This window comes from Podarcis erhardii (assembly GCF_964252035.2).
Source record: "Podarcis erhardii genome assembly, chromosome: 5".
In the NCBI taxonomy this organism is placed as follows: Eukaryota; Metazoa; Chordata; class Lepidosauria; order Squamata; family Lacertidae; genus Podarcis; species Podarcis erhardii.
In genome coordinates, this window is record NC_138509.1 from 50,793,345 (window position 1) to 50,811,227 (window position 17,883).

At 39.9% G+C, this 17,883-nt stretch overlaps 1 protein-coding gene across 35 annotated transcripts in view; it reads left to right on the forward strand.

Annotated features, from left to right (window-relative positions):
• The window catches only part of ABLIM1 (actin binding LIM protein 1), a 204,450-nt gene that overhangs the window by 173,275 nt on the left and 13,292 nt on the right, over positions 1-17,883 (forward strand). For 12 of the 35 annotated variants that reach the window (XM_081863702.1, XM_081863704.1, XM_081863680.1 and 9 more), the window contains 6 exons: positions 783-827; positions 3,121-3,156; positions 4,368-4,497; positions 11,149-11,169; positions 13,755-13,859; positions 16,221-16,268. In XM_081863702.1, the coding sequence (XP_081719828.1) occupies positions 783-827; positions 3,121-3,156; positions 4,368-4,497; positions 11,149-11,169; positions 13,755-13,859; positions 16,221-16,268 (385 nt within the window). The remainder of the gene's footprint in view (positions 1-782; positions 828-3,120; positions 3,157-4,367; positions 4,498-11,148; positions 11,170-13,754; positions 13,860-16,220; positions 16,269-17,883) is intronic. The other 23 variants (XM_081863706.1, XM_081863681.1, XM_081863695.1 and 20 more) reach the window with 6 other exon arrangements.

The window sequence follows — 17,883 nt, forward strand, 5'->3', positions numbered from 1 at the left end:
CTGAACAATCATATCTTGGCTTAATAAATGGAGATATGAACAAGCCTCTTGGCTACACATGTGATCTCTTTGCTTTAACTTTATTTTCCTGTTTCATTCAAATCTGGAAACTACAGTTAACAGTTTCAGAAAAAGATAGGATGGATATTTAGCCAACATCAAACATCACTTAACATCTTGGCTTGTTCTGACGCTGTTAAGCATAGTATCCCAATACAGATGAAACAAGAGGCTATAGTTAATGGAAGACTTCTTGCTCTTTTGTGCAAAAGACAGAGGACTCAGCTGTACAGCTGCAAATAAAACGTTTTAAGTGAAATATACAATGTGACACTAGATGGCAATGGTGAGTCTCATGGAAAAGTCAATGTATTTTTAAAAACACATTTTCAGAATGGTTTTTATTGGCCAAGAGGCTTATTACTATCTCAGTTTATTAAGCTGATATATGATAGTCTAAATGTGGCTTGAATTTTAGTGTAAAACCCTTCACCAGTGTAAAAACATAGAGAACTAAGACTCAGTAATCAAAACCCAGAAAAAATGGTTTTATAGACTGCCAGCACTAGAAAAATGGACCAAATGATCCATCTGGGTCAAGCCTGAGACTATTAATTTACAACCTGAAATTCCACTTTCACTGGACTCCACCTGAGTATTTCCTTTTGCTACCTTGCTGCACCTGAGATTAGTAATTTCTAGGCTTTGCTCTGCATTATGTTCTGATAAAAACTTTTTAGAATTTACAAAAAAGAATGATGAACCCAAACTTTCCTTAACAGACTCAGAGTTCAAGATATGGCAGTTCTCCTGTGCACGATGAAAGTGTAAGTTGAAAGAAAAAGACAGTACAAACTCCACAGAGGTGACTTGGTGGTGGTATAACAACATGCAAAGCTAAAGTTGGCTTGAAAGGAAGACAGTTTCTTTGATGCCTCACTTTCAGTCATTGAATTATCCTGTGTTTGTCCGTAAGGTTGAATAAGAGATTGTTGGACAAGTCCTGAATATGTTTGATTTCTACGTCATGACACATTATTGGAATTTAGCACTTTTATTTCATGGCAGATTCACATGACCCAGCTGGCAAAAGATGATCTGGAATAGCATTGTGATTTCTGCATCGCTAGATGTACCAAGCCACTATGTAACCATGGAGACCGGATTGAACAATGGCATAGTTGATATGGGGTTAGATCCAAAAAAGCTCTTCCATATATGAAGTCATCTTCAGTTCAGGGAAGGAATGTTTAATGCTAGAGCAAGCCTGTACAACTTATGACCCACCAAGCTAAAACACAGCCAGTAAGGCATGATTTGTGACCTACTAGATACTTGCACTCCCTTCTTTTGCAATACCAGGCAGGTAGGGAACCAAAAGGTTTGTTGAGCCCCTCTTGGCTGGTAGACTGCATTCAGGCTGGTAGGTCACAAATTGTGCAGGCCTAAGTTAGAGCGCTGCATACAAAAAATGAAGCTAAACCCACATATGTTCGTCTGCTTGGCAAAAGGCTGTAGCTTCTCCTAAGCAATAAAGAATGAGAACTGCTACCAAGCAGATCCACCTCTAACAGGATTTTCAAAACTCTTGTGTTTGTGGTACAGAGCTTGTTGCTATTTTTCTTCTTGTCACAGTGCTTTTGGGTGCATCCTTTGGACTCTCTCTCTGTGTGTGTGTGTGTGATGCAGCAAGTATATAACAACTTATATAACAACCACAATCCCAGACCATCCAAGATATGCTCAAGAACCCATGTGGTACAATGGCTGAAGTGTTGGGCTTCAATGTGGATTATAATCCCTGTTCAGCTATGGAGAGTGTTATTAGTTATTATTGCTTAGCCTAGCATACATCATAAAAGGTGGCAACTGTGAGGTTAAAACTGGTTGTTTGAATAATGATGGGATGCAAGCATACTACATATACTGATCCTACATCCTGGGCCTGAAAGGACATGATTCAGCTTGTGGCAATGCACCTTACAGAAGTTTGCTTCAACATGATAAGAGATCTTCAAAGAGCAGATATCAGAGAAAGGATGGATAATTTTTCTACTTCTTTACGTTAGACAAAATTCTGTTCTTTCTGCATAACAAGTATGGGGAACCTTTGGCTCTCTACATGTTACTAAACTACAACCTCCATCATCACATCAGCTTGCTAGGGCTGATGTCACTTGTAGTTCAGCAACATTTGGAAAGCCAAAGGTTCCCACTTCTGCTGTAATAAAACCCCCCGAGTTTTATCTGGACAAGGTTTACCACATGCAGCCAACCTGCCTTCAGTGCCAAGGATCATAAAATAAAAATAAAAATGGCACCTCCCTGTAAAAGTCATCTGGAAACTTGAATGCTTGGTGTCATTCAAACCCCTGAGCCAATGAGATACTTAATACAGGGATCACCATTGTGAAAGCTTTCTGTCCAACTATGGTAGCTGTCAAATTAATCACACTTGTGATTGCCAGCTTTGCAGGTAGTGTTACCAGAGGAATCATTTGTTATAGGTTGCTCTTGTAGAATATTTGATTAAATTAAGCATATGTGGAGGCTGCTTGAAACTCAAGCAGTTTCCTAAATCTGGATATGAGTAGGCAGTGCCATAGAAGAATCTTTAGGAGTTTCCAATCAACTTTTTCATATTGTCACCTTGATAACGGAACAGTTTGGGGTCAGGTTACCTGAAAGACCACCTGACCCGCAATGAACCTGTAAGATCATATAGATCAGCACTCTACAGGATACCAGAGTGGGTAAATTGAAAACAGGCATTTTCTGCTGTTTCCCCTGCACATTGACGTGCCCGTCTCTTTGCCCTACATGAAGCATCACAGCAATTTCCCTTGATTGTCTTGTTAAAGGCATACCTTTTTCGGCAAGCTTCCCCTAATCTATCGACTCAGGCCCTGTACCACTGGATTTCTGTTTTTATGATGTAGTTTTATTGTTTTTACACTGATTTGCATTGTTTGTACACAACATTGAGGGTTTCTTTGAATATTAAGTGGTTCAGAAATATTTTTAAATAAATAACACACCTGAAATGACAACTACTAATGGATTTGTGACACATTGGGAGTAATCCTCTATCTATAATTTCCTTTCTTCCATGTCTTGCAGTCTCCAAGGACACTCTCTCCAACTCCATCTGCAGAAGTAAGTTCAATGGAAGCTGTGCCCTCCATTGTAAGATGATGATGATGATGATGATGATAATAATAATAATAATAATAATAATAATAATAATAATAATATGACTACCAGTAAAACAGTATTATTGCTTGTTGCGTCCTGCCTTCTTGTAAGCTGCCATTCTGTGACTATGCAGTCCACTGTGCTGAATGCAATTCAGCAACAAAATGCACATGGCATTTATTTAGCTTATTGCCCTCAATGCAATCAATCTCATCTCATAATGGCAAGCTCGGGTTTTGCTTTAAAAAAATCAAACGACTCAGGGGCAGTATGGTTACATAACTGGGGCACTGAAATTTCAGAGGTCAAAGGTGAAGAAGTGAGCAGGGAGCAGGATCAGTAACTGTTGTTAAGTAGTGGAAACAAACTGAATAGTTGGAGCTGGTAAGCAATGCAATCATATATGCAGGGTTCCTTCTGTATGACAGTTGGGAATGAATGGAACAGACTATTCAACATCCTTACCCAGTAAGGTAAAGGTAAAGGGACCCCTGACCATTAGGTCCAGTCGTGACTGACTCTGGGGTTGCGGCGCTCATCTCGCTTTACTGGCCAAGGGAGCCGGCATACAGCTTCCGGGTCATGTGGCCAGCATGACTAAGCCACTTCTGGTGAACCAGAGCAGCGCACGGAAACGCTGTTGCCGGAGCAGTACCTATTTATCTACTTGCACTTGATGTGCTTTCGAACTGCCAGGTTGGCAGGAGCAGGGACTGAGCAACGGGAGCTCACCCATCGCGGGGATTCGATCCGCCGACCTTCTGACTGGCAAGTCCTAGGCTCTGTGGTTTAACCCACAGCGCCACCCAGGTCCCTATATTACCTTACCCAGGAATGTATAGCAAATCTTGGAAGGGTTAAAGTGGGGTAAGGTGAATTCAGGAGCCCCATCTTCATGCTAGTATGAAGCCTCTGGGATTTTTGGGTCTTCCATGTTCAGTGTTTCAATGATAGACTTTTTGGACAGGCTAATATTTTTTTAAACGGCTCCCAACTCTCTTAAGTGTCAGCTTCCATGTTATGAGGGAAATGCTTTTTTGTAACATCTAGTTTGTCTCCAACTGTCAAGGAACTGAAGCAGTGAGTTACTCTGGAAAAACATTTTAGCAGTATCTTTAACCATTATAACCCTGAATATTATAATATATATGTAAAATATTTTTTTACCTCAGGGATATCAGGATCTTCGGGATCGGATGATACACCGGTCTACCAGCCAGGGGTCCATTGGTTCTCCTGTGTACAGCCGTCACAGCTACACTCCCACAATGTCACGTTCACCACAACATTTTCACAGACCTGGTAAGGCCCAATGTAGGCAAGTGGCCAAGCCACAGAATCTTAGCTTCTTTATGTCATAGAATTGTATAGAAAAGGAATCTGACACTTTAGTATTACATGACTTCTTGCATATGGTTTGGTTCTCTTCCCCCTTCCTTTTCACTTTTTGCTATTTTTAATTAAGCTGCCTAGAATCTATGCCAATTAGAGAAAAGCACACTATTTCCTGCAATGAGTCTTGTTCTTAGGGGGAATGTTTGAGTGTTAGGATAAAGCTATTACTATTGGGAAATTAAACTGGTTGCTTATCCTTTCTTTTATAAGTGGCAAGTAATGTTGAATATCATGCTATAGGGACCTTTTTAATGAGTCCTTGGTTTCAGACTGTGGAATACTCCTGATAATCAAACCTCGCAGTCCACATGACCTCTTTGCTTTGATGTTGAAATGGAAGGCCATCTTTAAAAACAGGAAAATTATTTATTTAAAATCTTAGTGTGAAGACAGACATAAAGAAAGTTTTAAAAGTTAAATGCAAATTCCACAGCCCTTCCTTCCTTCCTTCCTTCCTTCCTTCCTTCCTTCCTTCCTTCCTTCCTTCTTTCACATCTGAAATGTCCACTGTACACACTAGTGAATCAAATGCTGGCTCAGTTGTTAGGCTTGCCTCCCCACTTATGTCTTCCTTTAAAAAAACAACATTTAATTTGTGCCTTCTTAATTATTTTAAAGGAAACTTAAGCTTATTAAACATAAATCTCTTCTGAGTGTTTGAGGCAGGAAGAGATTTCTTGGTGGCATCACAGGGGCCAGCCCTGTGAATAGCTAAATATAGCCTCAAACTGGCAGAATTGTTCTTTTCAGAGCTTTATCCTGCTGAGGAAAGCTATCAGCTGGTCACTGTGAATAACTTTGCAGGGTAGCACACACAGCTCTTAAAATGTTGTGCCTGCATTCACCCCTAGCTAGCCATTAAGGTCTACAAATTGCAAACCAGTTCATCTGTTAAAGTTGCATGCACAAAACAGTGAAATTTCTACTTCAGAGATGTGCATTAAGCTGTATTTTTCTTTGAAGTCTTGCCTTTAAAACGTACATTCCTAAATAAACTGCTCGTGGGTAGCATTGTGAGCAAAATCTGGAAATTAAAATTGGTTAGCCTTACTCTGGAAACGGTATGGAACCCCAAAACTAGGGTTTGGGATTCAGGTTAGGGAGAATTGCATAGCTACCTTATCCAAAAGCAGGTGAAGCAAATGTCTAGATGCATGTTTTTCACAAAGGAATTTATTAGTATCAAGTTTGAGTGCGTTCATATGATGATGGTAAGCTTAAAATGTTGAAGAGGTTTTTCATTTAAAAGGCACAAATGAAATTTGGTTTATCATATAGCACTGACAAGATGATGATGAATTCTTCAAGATATACATGGTTGAGCCAACTGAATCTATTGGAATCTATGAAAAGGCTTCACATTTCTGCTTCTTGTGATTATAGCTCCATATATGCTAGATGATAAACAAATCCAGGCTTTCTTAAGAGTTTGACAGAGCACAATGGCTAGTTGTTTTTATTTCTGTGGGAAATAATGATCCAAGATGGCATTGGCCTCATTCAGACATAACGCTCAACAATAATTAAGGACAAATGAATGAGCCACTCCTCTTTCCTTCTCTGGTATGGCCTCAAGGAAAAGATCAGAAGCTATCACTTCCATTTTTAACCACCTGCATTTTGGCATTAGGTGTACTGATCTGTCAGTATAATATAGTCAAAAGCAATAAAATATAGTTGTTAATCTCCAACTGATTCCATTTCAGGAAGGTTCTATATGACAACTCTTAGTATGTGGATCTGTGAACATAATCTATGAACAGAATTTACTATTTCAACACTTTTAATCCTGTAATTGTAATTAGAATGGTACAGTGTTTCCTTTAAACCATGATTTAACTAACTTAAGAGTGTGAAATATGACAAGATGTAGGACATGCCATTTCTCAAAATTGTATTTGTGAGATTTATTAAGATTGAGACAATGATTCAGTTTGCTTTGCTGATATTTTGAATAGCTTTCTAGCATTGTGTATTTAAATAAATGCAGGAAATAAAGTGGTTTCTGAGAGCAGTTCAAATTACTGGGGAAACAACCAGCATTATATTTTGAAATGACTGGGAATTTTTCCCCTAAAGTTGGACAAGGAACACCGTTATTCACATAATAGCAGATATTTGCAGATTTCTTGTAACCCCAGATCTCAAAATTTCCAGAATGATTTTGAAAGTGACCTAAAGGCACTTTTTGAAAATTCCCTCATTGATAAACCACATGAAAGGCTACATTGATTAGAATATTCTATTCAAAAATGGCTCTCTTCCAGTATCTATATTATATTAAAAACTTTCATCATAAGGCCCCCAAGGTGTTCCTAGTGTTCTTAGTGGAATGACTAAACTCTTCTTCCAGAATTTCTTAAAACAATTTTTAAAAGGACTTTGTACCCCTGTTTTGGCATTGTTTGGTCAGGTTGTCACCCAGACAGCTGCTGCTTCTGAAACTCATTTGGGTTCAGGGTGTGTGATGCATGAATAATATTTTTTTGCTATACAGAGAGGGTACTAATTTAAGCCTGGACTAAGGAAGTATCCAGTGGCAATCTTGAGTTTTCACCTTCTTCCTATGACTTTTCCTAATATCTGTGTAATCTTATTTCTTCCTAGTTTGTTTAGTGCTTTTCTCCCTCTGTTCTCTCCCCGCCTCCAGCCACTGGCCCTGCTTCTGTCTTATTTTGTGTTCTCTTTTCTTTGTTTCCATTTTGTCTTGCCTCACGATTTCTTGCCGCTGCAGAGCTGCAGTCTAACGGTGTGCAGCGGTTAGCCCACCTGCGCACTAGCAGTCCCATCTCCACCCACAATGACTCCCGCCCCTACTCCCCTTTCCGACACCACTTCATCCCCCATGTCAAAGGTAAGGAGACAGGCCATTCAAGCTAGTGTCAGACAGACTGGAGATTTATTAGCATTCAAGGAAAGCTAATAAGGCACATCTCCATCAAGTGGCTATCAGCTGTGTGACTCCCGGCATGCCTCAGACCTGCGTCATAATGACTGTGTTAGACCTGACATACCTTCTCCATCTTCGAGGAAGTATGTCCTTTCTAAGGGTCTCCTTAGGTGAAGTGCTCCATTTCTTATGTTTTAGGAAAGTGTGGCTCTTTGAACAGCAAGGGGACAGAATTTTGCTGCCTTGGAAATGTAACTCTGGAATTGCCATAACTCTGAATCTCGCTCTTCAAACACATTGGCATGTCCTACATTTTCTGTAAGGTCTCTAGTAGCACCTCTCCCCATGCTTCAACTTCCAACACAAATAACGCCATGTCTGTCGAGCTTCGCACAGAGACATTTTTCACTTACAATGCCTTCTAGCAGAGCCTCCTTCCCTCAAATCTAAGGCCAGATTCAGGTCATTTTACCAGCTCATACACTGGCAAACCCCAGCGTTGAACAACAAGGCTTGCTCTAATATAACAAATGCCAGCTCCTGTCTTAGGAATGCAGGAAGCTTCCTTATAGCATATCTACACTTATTGGCGGTGGCTTTCTACAGTTTCAGACAGGAAGCTTACCTAACCCTACCTGGAAATGCCAGCAATTGATACTGGGAGTTATCGCAAGCAAAGCATGTGCCTCTACCACTGGGCAAACCACCATGTGAGGCTGCATTCATATAACATTTTTATTGTCTGGAGTGACATGGTACAATCACTACTTATTTTCAAAAGCTAAGATTCATCTCTCTTAAAAACTATCTTCATAGTTTAGCTTGCTTTTCATACCGTCACACTATGTAACTCTTAAAATTCCCTACCTGTTCCAGTTAGCTTGCTCCATCTTCCTGCCAGTATATTGATCCTCCATGATGACTACCCTACCACTTTGTATACAAAAAAAGTATCAGGTGTTATAATGATTGTAATACAACAAAACCAAAACACCAAACTGGCTTGCAAATATAAAGGACAATTTTATTTAGTTCAGCAAATTAGAGTGCAATGTGCATATCAAAGTCTGGAGATACTTATAGACATACAGTCAACTAGTCGCACAACTCTGCCAGTAATGTATATAGTAAGTAATAGTGTCATAGCACAGTTGAAACAAGTGAATTGTTCTACAGTTAGTTATCTACTGGAAGCGCAAAGTCCTGTAAGTGGGAATGGTTGCAAGAAAGGGTTCTTCACATAGCCATATGTAGATCTCCAGGCTTTGATATGCACATTGCACTTTAATTTGTTGAACTAAGTAAAATTGTCCTTTATATTGCAAGCCGGTTTGGTGTTTTGGTTTTGTTGTATCCTGCCACTTTGTCTACCCATTTTCCTCCCGGTATCCATCCCTCCTTGTTCCCAATGTGCCCTATATAATTTTTAACTCCTCCTGAATCACTCAATCAGGAGCTGATGTGAGCAGCAGTAGATTAGGTGAATTGCTAAAAGCCAGGAAGATTTATGCTCAAGTTATACTACACATTTCAGTGTCCTGAACTAAAGTAATATGGATGTTAAATAGATTGCATGGTTTCCATGGGCCATTATCAGAAATGATAATAGTTCTTAACCTCCTCCTCTCTCCAGTAATAAGACACACTTTACAACCTTTTCGTTCCGGTTTGTTTTAATCCTCACCATAGCAAAACTCACTTCATCCTTTACACATGGGGTCCCTTAAAAACAGAGGCACAATTCATGTTTGCATGCACTTGATCCATAAACTCCGGTTCAACATTTCCATGCTGCAGACCTACTGTAGCATCCTCCTCCTTTCTCAAGGCATTTCCATTCTCTCTCATAACGGTAGAGCACCTTTAGATTTGACATAGCAAACCTTCACTGAGGTTCAGCTCATAGTTAGCAGTTTCTGAAATAAAGATTTTCGTGTGTAACTCAAATTTGTGTCCTGCTTTGTCCATTCAAATGACAAAATCGGGAAAAACAGAAGGGCAATTAATTGTATCTTGTACAATAAAGATATGGGATATACTTCCATGCGAAAGTGCCAGCATGACTATGTGTGCATGTGCCTAGGGGTGATGTTTTGATATCTGCAGTCCACACTCAGCAGTAGCTTAAGGCCATGCTGGGCTTCCCCACTTCTGCACAAAGTTAATGGTGGCAATTATGGAACCAGCACAGGCTCTGCTGTGTGCTCAGATGCCTTCACAATGTTCATACAGCATCTCCCAGGAAGAAAGGTGCTTCTCTTTCTAGGAGTTCTTCCCATGTACTTGTGATGCCAAACTATGACATGAGAGTACAGGAAGCTACCATCCAGATGTGTGCTAAGGTGATTTGTGCTAGATTTTCAACCATTTTAAATTACAATTGGCAATATTGAATAAATCAGTAATTAAATGGACCTAAGGTAATGATTGATTGTATATTAATCTGATTGTGACTTTCTGGAGGGGAGAGTTCATCTTCTTTGAAAGTTTTGGCTTTGAAGCGTTTTGAAATGGCATGTTTCAAGTAGGGTGGATAGGTAAAAAATCCCTGCATGTATTTTGCTTTCATGGGGTTTGCCTCACATACATTATATCAATCACCCTTAATCTGACCCAGCAAGGTTGGTTAGTAATAAAACTTATTTGTTTTATTGTTTATTAAGTTTGTATATTCCCTTCATTTGAAGATTTCAGGGCGGTTAGCAACATAAAAATACAAGATGAAAACACAAAATGCATAATAAAAACAAGAACAAAACTAAGCAATAACCCCCTCCCCTCCATCTTCCAAAATTGCCACTGCATTATAGGTATAGGGAGTTTAACAAGTAGGATGGGGAGAAAATTCAAGTCCTTATATAACAACTGATTGTCAGTCACATAGATTACAAAAAAAAACCAGACATGAGAAAGAAAAGCAGTAGACAGGAACATGTGAGAGGGGAAGGATTAAGATTTGCGTGTCTAGACCCTGCAGCCACCCCTCGTTGAGGAATAAAACACACCAGGACACAGATATTAGGTTAATGTTGTTGGGCATATTTTGGCCACAACTTTGTTGATTACAGAATGTGAGTGGTAATTGGCTTAGGCATTGAATGGACCCAATTATATCTGACTCCTGCCCACTGCACAGGGAGTCCAGTAAGGGTAAACCACCAGAAGGGGGAGCCCCGTCAATGCAGACCAACTCGAGCTCCCCCAGGTGTTCCTGACAGGGTCGTGTCATGGCCCTAGCCCCACCCCGGGCTTCGGACAAGATCCACACCTCTGGATTCCTTTAACGGAATACCCTTAAGGATGGAGGGGCAGGTGATGGCCACACCTCCCCTCCCCCATCAAAAGGTAAAACAATGCCTTTGTGATGATTGCTACGAGGTAGGCGAAAACCAAATGGCCTGTGCCATGCACCAATTGACAGTTTCTCTTAAAAATTATTGATAAGCTTATGTGCTGGATTGAGAACCAAAAAGTAGCACTGTGCTTCCCATGACTGCTTTCTGCACTCCCCCACCCTTTAATTACATGTGCTTACATAGCCATATGTTTTTTTCTCCTTTTTTTAGTTGAAAAGTACCACCATGGTTCTCATGAACGCATTCAGCTCTATTCTCCCATTTGTTTTATCCTCATTTCTGTACATGACTTTTTTCCTTTTCTTTTCTCAGATGCGGCTCCATTCTACATAGGTATGCCATGTCTCAGCTCTCTTGAGACACCCCTCTCCAATACCCAGAGGGACTTTGTGTTGTTGTTCTTACCCATGTTCACTCCCTCTTTGCTGATGCTTCTTTCCTTCCAAGTGTCATACTAACAGATACATTTTACTGCTTTAGCTAACAACATGTTAGGCACAATTCAGCTGCTCATATTGGCCTCTATTCACAGATGTGTAAATCTGTGGCTCAGTCTGTAGCACAGGGGTGTTTGACCAGAATATCAAGGGTCCTGTGTTCTTTCCATTTAACTTAATGCTTGTCAGTAGAGATTACTGTCACCCTTCAGCTTTCTGTAAATAGCATTTCAATGCAAATTTCCTAGAGAGCCAAACAGAGGTTTAAAAGTGTGATGAAAAGCTGATAACCAATTCCTCTTTTTAAAAAAGTTTAATGTCCATGTTTGTAGGAGATTTCTAGCAGGTTGAGAACCACATGATGGTGCATCCCAATTTTGTACTGTAAAATGTTGCCTTGAACAAACAAAGTTAGCATAGCATAAAAGCCACATGGAGGCCACTTGAAGCCACATAGCAGCCGCTCCATGAGGACTGGTTTCCACTGTCCATTTTCTCTCCTCACCACTGCCACACATGCATGATGTGTAGAAGAGCTGCCATGCAGAGACAGTTTCAAGTTGTTTGACTTGCTTTCACGTAAGTCCTGTTAAATGCACAATTAATTTCCCTCCGGCTCCTGAGAGCAAATAAAGAGGTTACCATAACCCACTGTAAATACACCACATCAATTGATTTAATGTTTATTTTCTAATAAATGCATATTCTACAGAAAATATATGTCTCTCTCCAAGCAGTCATTCACATTTTTTTAGCACTGATACTAACTAATCGCTAGTGTCTTTGAAAAGCCACATGTATGAGGATAGACATAAACGTAAGTTCTTACTGATCCTGAGCTTTAGGGATGAGTTGAGTAATCTATGAACTGAATGAATTGGATTCCCTCCCTTCAGCATATTGATAACCCACTCCCAGGTTTTTAAAGGAACAGTTCGCACATCAGAAAACTATATCAGAGAGTGCCACTCAATAGCAGACACAGGCCCTTTCCAGGGAGGCTCACCTGATGTTGACTCTATTAGGTACCTTATGGTGCCACTTGTAGACTGTTTTATTTGTCTAGGCGTTTTAGATACCATTTGAATAATGGTTTTAATCTTGCTTAGCTCTTTTTAATCTACTTTTAATATTGGCTTCCGCTGTTACACTGGTTTTATAATTGCTGTATTTGTTTTAGTTGACTGTTTCTAATCCTCTTCATTTGTGAGCTGCTCTGAAAACCCTTTGGGTTGAACAGCAGGCTAACAACATAGGACATATACATGAGATAAAGTGATTCAGAGTCCCGTTGACATAGTTCAAGCTTGAAAAGCTTGGACAGGTTTTATATGCTGTCCTTTCCATGCAAACATAAAACACGTATATGTGTAGCTGTATTGCACACAATTGGAGTTTATACGACAATGCATTGGTCTCCCTGTTGATTAGAAGGAATCTCCAGTCCAAACTTTCAGTCACTCACTTAATCACTATGTATCACTGGCTGTGCAGCTGGCATTGAAAGGAAAACATACTTTGACTGCTTCTGTTCATGAATGAAAATGTGGGAAAGTGTCAATAGAACAGCTCCCCATGTGCCCCCTCCCCACCATCTAGCAGTTGTTGGATTACAACTCCTGTCATCCCTGACAATTGGCCATGCTGCCCAGGACTGACAGACAGGCCCATGCAGAGGGGAAGGCAGCCGGGTACATTTGTCCTGGACCTTTAGAGTGCTAAGCTGGTTGGGGGAGCCTGCCAGGGGCCTGCTGGACTTGCGCTGTTTGAGTTTATAACTTTATTCTAACAAGACTCCAGCCCCTGGCCCCAGACAAGTTCTGTATGGACCTGCTGACAGGAGTTAGAGTTCAACCTCATTGCGAGGGCCACAGGCTCATCATACCTACCATAAGAGAATTTCCTGGAGATGAGATGAAAAACAAGACCCTAGAGAGAAGGGAGTGTAGTTATTTATTTATGCTAGTTTGATCAATCAAAGAAACAGCAAACCAGAATAATTAATCTGAAGCTTTTCTCCTCGTACATGTATGATCATTTGAAATAAATGATTCTCTTGTAAGGGTGCAGATAATTTGACTTGGGGTTTGCCTAGCAATGACTTTGCCAAATGCCATGACTCTTCAACTGAAAGTGTGAACCCTGGCTGATATTAAATCATTACCACGTAACTTCCCATTCCGCTCCACGGCTTGTCCATTTAATTTGACTGCATTCTTCCTCACGCATGCTGTTGGAATGTACAAATGAGAGGATGCAAGCTGCCTGATTTCCAGCCTGATGTGAATGTCTCTCTTAGCACATACTAGCAGTGCCTTCCAATGCTAGCCATATTTCCTGACTACCAACTATATATATTTTTTGTTCGTTTCCTCCCTGGTTTTCCTTTTCCACCCTCTTTTGGTTGGGTTTTTGAATTATGCCTGCTTCTTTACTGCTGTTTTTGTTTTTGTTTCTGTTTCCCCATTCTCCTCATTGGAGGCAATGAGCCGTCCAGCGGTCGGAACTCCCCTGCCCCTTACCGGCCAGACAGCCGCCCTCTAACACCAACTTACGCTCAGGCCCCTAAACATTTCCATGTTCCAGGTAGGAGCTGGCAATGTATGTCTTGGTGTCCTGTCATAGTGTAGACCAGTAGCCTTTGTAACCCTTGTCTTGTCTCCATTATCTCATGCTGTTTAGTTCGTTTGTTTTTTTGGAGTATACCATGAACTGCTTTGAAATGCAGGGCTTGTTGCTTTTATTTTGAGAGGAATTAGAAAAAGCTGGCTGCAGAAAGATTTAAGCGTTGAAATATTTTGGAATAGGGAGGATACAATGTAGTTTGGTAAGAGCACCGTGTACATGGCCCAAGCCACTTCTTGGTAGCACCAAACACATCTTACCTGTTACTTCCTGTTTTTCATGACTTTAAGAGGCAGGGTTCAGGTTACAATCCTAAACAAAAATGCTAGGAAGCCCATCTAATGGAACTCAATGGGACCTGAGCAAGCATACTTAGATTGCACTGTCAAAACACTTTGCATTTTTTTGTGGCAGACTGTGTAACAGACTGTGCTTTCTGTTAAGAATAATATTGCTTAAACAGACTCATTGCATCTAGTTGTTACTGTGGCGCCCTCTGGTAGGCTTCATTTGGGGCCTTAAATCTGTAGATTCCTGTGTGAAGTAGTTCTCATTGATGCAAATCATTAATTTAACATTAAAGCTTCACATTATTTACTTTGCTTCTGTACACTTTTTACTGCTTGAAAAGGAGCCAGTGATACTGCTAGAAGTTCAGCCTTGTGTATATTACACTCTGCTTTTATAGTATTGTCTGCTGCAAATGCTGCAGATAACCTGGTAGCCATTTTCTAGCAATGGCTGTGGCTTAATGTTTCTTGAGCAGTCTCAGTGAGCAATGGATATGTCATTATTCAGTATTAAGCAAAACATTGAGTTGGGGTTAGTTTGTATCAAAGAACTCTTGTTCCAATGTATTTTGAGGAGATAAAGAAGTATGGCCCCACTCTCTTCCGTGTCAATTAGAGTTGTTTCTCTGGAAGTAATAGAGACGTGCCTGTCTGGCTGAAAAATTTGGCCACACACTTAGGAGCTACTGCTGCTGATATAACATCTGCCTTCATGGTCATGGATCTCCAAGACATTCTTAAGAGATTACACACATATTGTAACTGCTTAACATACAGAGAAGGTATAGTGGAGGGTGGGGAATGTGGAACTGAACCAACAGCATAACCCTTTTTATGGTTTAGAGTTGGACCATTACTGATATATTCTAGCCATTAATTAGCTGCTACACATCTAAGAGGGATAGCCTGCATTAAACATATCTTGCCACTACGAGGCTGCAATCCCACAGTGGCACTACTGAGTAAACATGCGTAGGATAAGGCTACAATATAGCATTCCGTTTTCTTTGTCTACTGAGTTACCCTAGATAAGTCTTTTTTTTAAAAAAAAAAAAAACAACCGAAAGAACATGGCTTTTGGGTTATTTATTTTTGACTCTACCTCAAGCTTTCTAAGAATCCTCTCTCCATTTTGTTTGTGTTGTCATATTAATTTTCAGTGTCTGTGCATTTTATAATTAAGAGGAACATGAACTTTTCCTTGAGAGTATATCCAAGCATGTATTTAAAAAAACCAAATGAAAACATTCTGTAGTATTTAAGTCATTGCTAGAGAAATACTGTATTAAGTTCAGGCTCTATGACATAAAATGCTTCTGAATATGAACATATGTGGTTGGTGGTGTGAGTTGGTTGTACCACCAAACCAATAAGTGTGGTAAGAAACATTGCAGAGGCTCAATAGAATCACAGAGAATATGGCTGCATTTCAAAACGGCAGATTTACACTGCAATCCTTTACACATCTACCTGAAAGCAAGTCCCACTGTTCTCAATGAGACTTACTTATGAGTAGGCATACATAGGATTGCACTGAATGAAACATGTTCTGAAGCCTTGACTGTAAATGTACATCATTGCTATTTGTGATGTCTGTGGTTGGAGGAGAAATTGAGCTGCTGTTGCACAATTTCCCAGTAGTCATTTGGTGGCTATTTTCCGCCAGAATGCTCCTGTCTCCACCCCGGCATATCTCTTTTGGTTGCACCTCCTATGAAATGTTTATCCCACTAACAATCTACTAAGACATTAAACTGAATGGCCCATGCCTTTAGGTACATCACCATGTCGCCAACTCTATATGTCAAAGATTTCATGTCATCTGTCTGTGATATTTTCCCATCTGTTTTTGTGTTTTGTTTTCATCAGATACTTCTCTCTTTTATGTGATACTGAAATTAGTTTCCTGGATACTTGTGCCAAGTCCTCAGTTTGGAATACCTGTCAATTTAGTGTTTGATTTCTTCCCTCTTTCCCAGCATTAATTGAAGATGTCCAAATAGTCTCATGTTTCTGCTTTTTATTTTTACAGATCAAGGCATCAATATTTATAGAAAACCTCCTATCTACAAACAGCATGGTAAACCTTCTTCTTTCTGTTTTCAAAGTGGGACAATCTTAATATATTAAATAGCTGCATGACTGAACTGTTGACTTACCCAGAGCTTTGTCTTCATGTTAACTTTTTGTAACATTAGTGGATTATTGCCTGCTTTATCACCTTTTATGTTTCATTTTTTCTGATGTAAACAGAGGGTGGTTGAAAGGCAGAAAGATACAGTAATCTCTCATCTTGTTTGGCAACAGACTGGTTGAAATTGTGCAAGTCAACTCCCAAGCAAGGCACTGGGTAACACAAGCAGACCTGGCACATAATGTGCTTTTAAACTCTTGGTCTTGCTTGCTGGGCAAGGCCTGCTCATTGCGCCGGCTCTGGGAGTGCTGCAGATACACTAGCCACAGGGTAGCGCCACGGTTTGACTATATGCAATTTTCACACATATGCATAATGCTTGGAACCAAACCCATGTAAGATGAAGGATTACTTTACACGGTATGCCTCACTGCTTTGAATGCCGTTTTCCAGAATATGATAATCCATCACGGCTACTTTGTTATGTAGTACCCTGCTTGCAAACAGGAATAGTACATGTCTTATTAGCCTTTATTTCAGTCATATAAGCTGCAGTCATGTAGGGTTGTTTTACAGCTAGCAGGCCAGCATTCCACATGCAAATTTGCTTAAAGATATTGCACTAATATATCTGGAAATATTGAAAGCAACAGATCTCTTGGAAACTGTCATAACTAGCTAAAAAACTCTGACAGGAACAGTTAGGTTTTTTAATCAGTTTTCCTGTCCAGTGGAATACCCACTTTAATAATATGAGAAATGATGGGGAAAGTCACTTGACCAAGGCATGGTCCCAATGAATACTGAAAGAGCATAATCCAACAAGCACGCTCATCTCTCTCACGACCCTCATTCATTTTATTGATGCTGGCATGGGAGCAAGCTTGGTCTCCATTGTGTATTGCTGTGCTCGACTGAGCTTAAAATGAGGTAGAACTGACAAGAATCTGTTTTTGAGTGCAGGGGCAAAGCAGTAGAATGTCTGTAGTAACTACAGAGTGTCTTTCAACATGTGCCCAGTTGACCGCTCCGAGTAAAAAACGAATAGTGTGTTTTCATAGCAGGGTTATTCCTCAGCGGTTCTGCACTGACAGTGGAGCATTCACAATTAGCAAATCACAATTTCTTTTTAACAGCAAAGGTCACATTGCAGTATTTGCTGAGGGAATTTCAGTAGTCTTTGGAGATCTGGCTACGAAAATACATTTTTCACAGTATCTAGAAAGAAACTAATTATAATTATAGCTTTTAGGTAAAGACTCATGGAAACAGAAATAGTAGGAAGATCAGGGGTGGCTGAGGGATGCAAAAGTTTTAGATTGCTTGAGGGCTGATGGTTATTATGGGGTGGTATTTGTATTATTATTATTATTATTATTATTATTATTATTATTATTATTATTAAATTTTTAATCATGCCATTTAATTATTTTTTCTTGACATCATTTTTATTTCTCTATGATTTTTATTGTGTCTACTCACCTCCCATTAACATGTGAATGTTTTTGCCACTGACCTCATCAATTCTAATACGTAAGTACTGTTGGAAGGCATGTTTTTG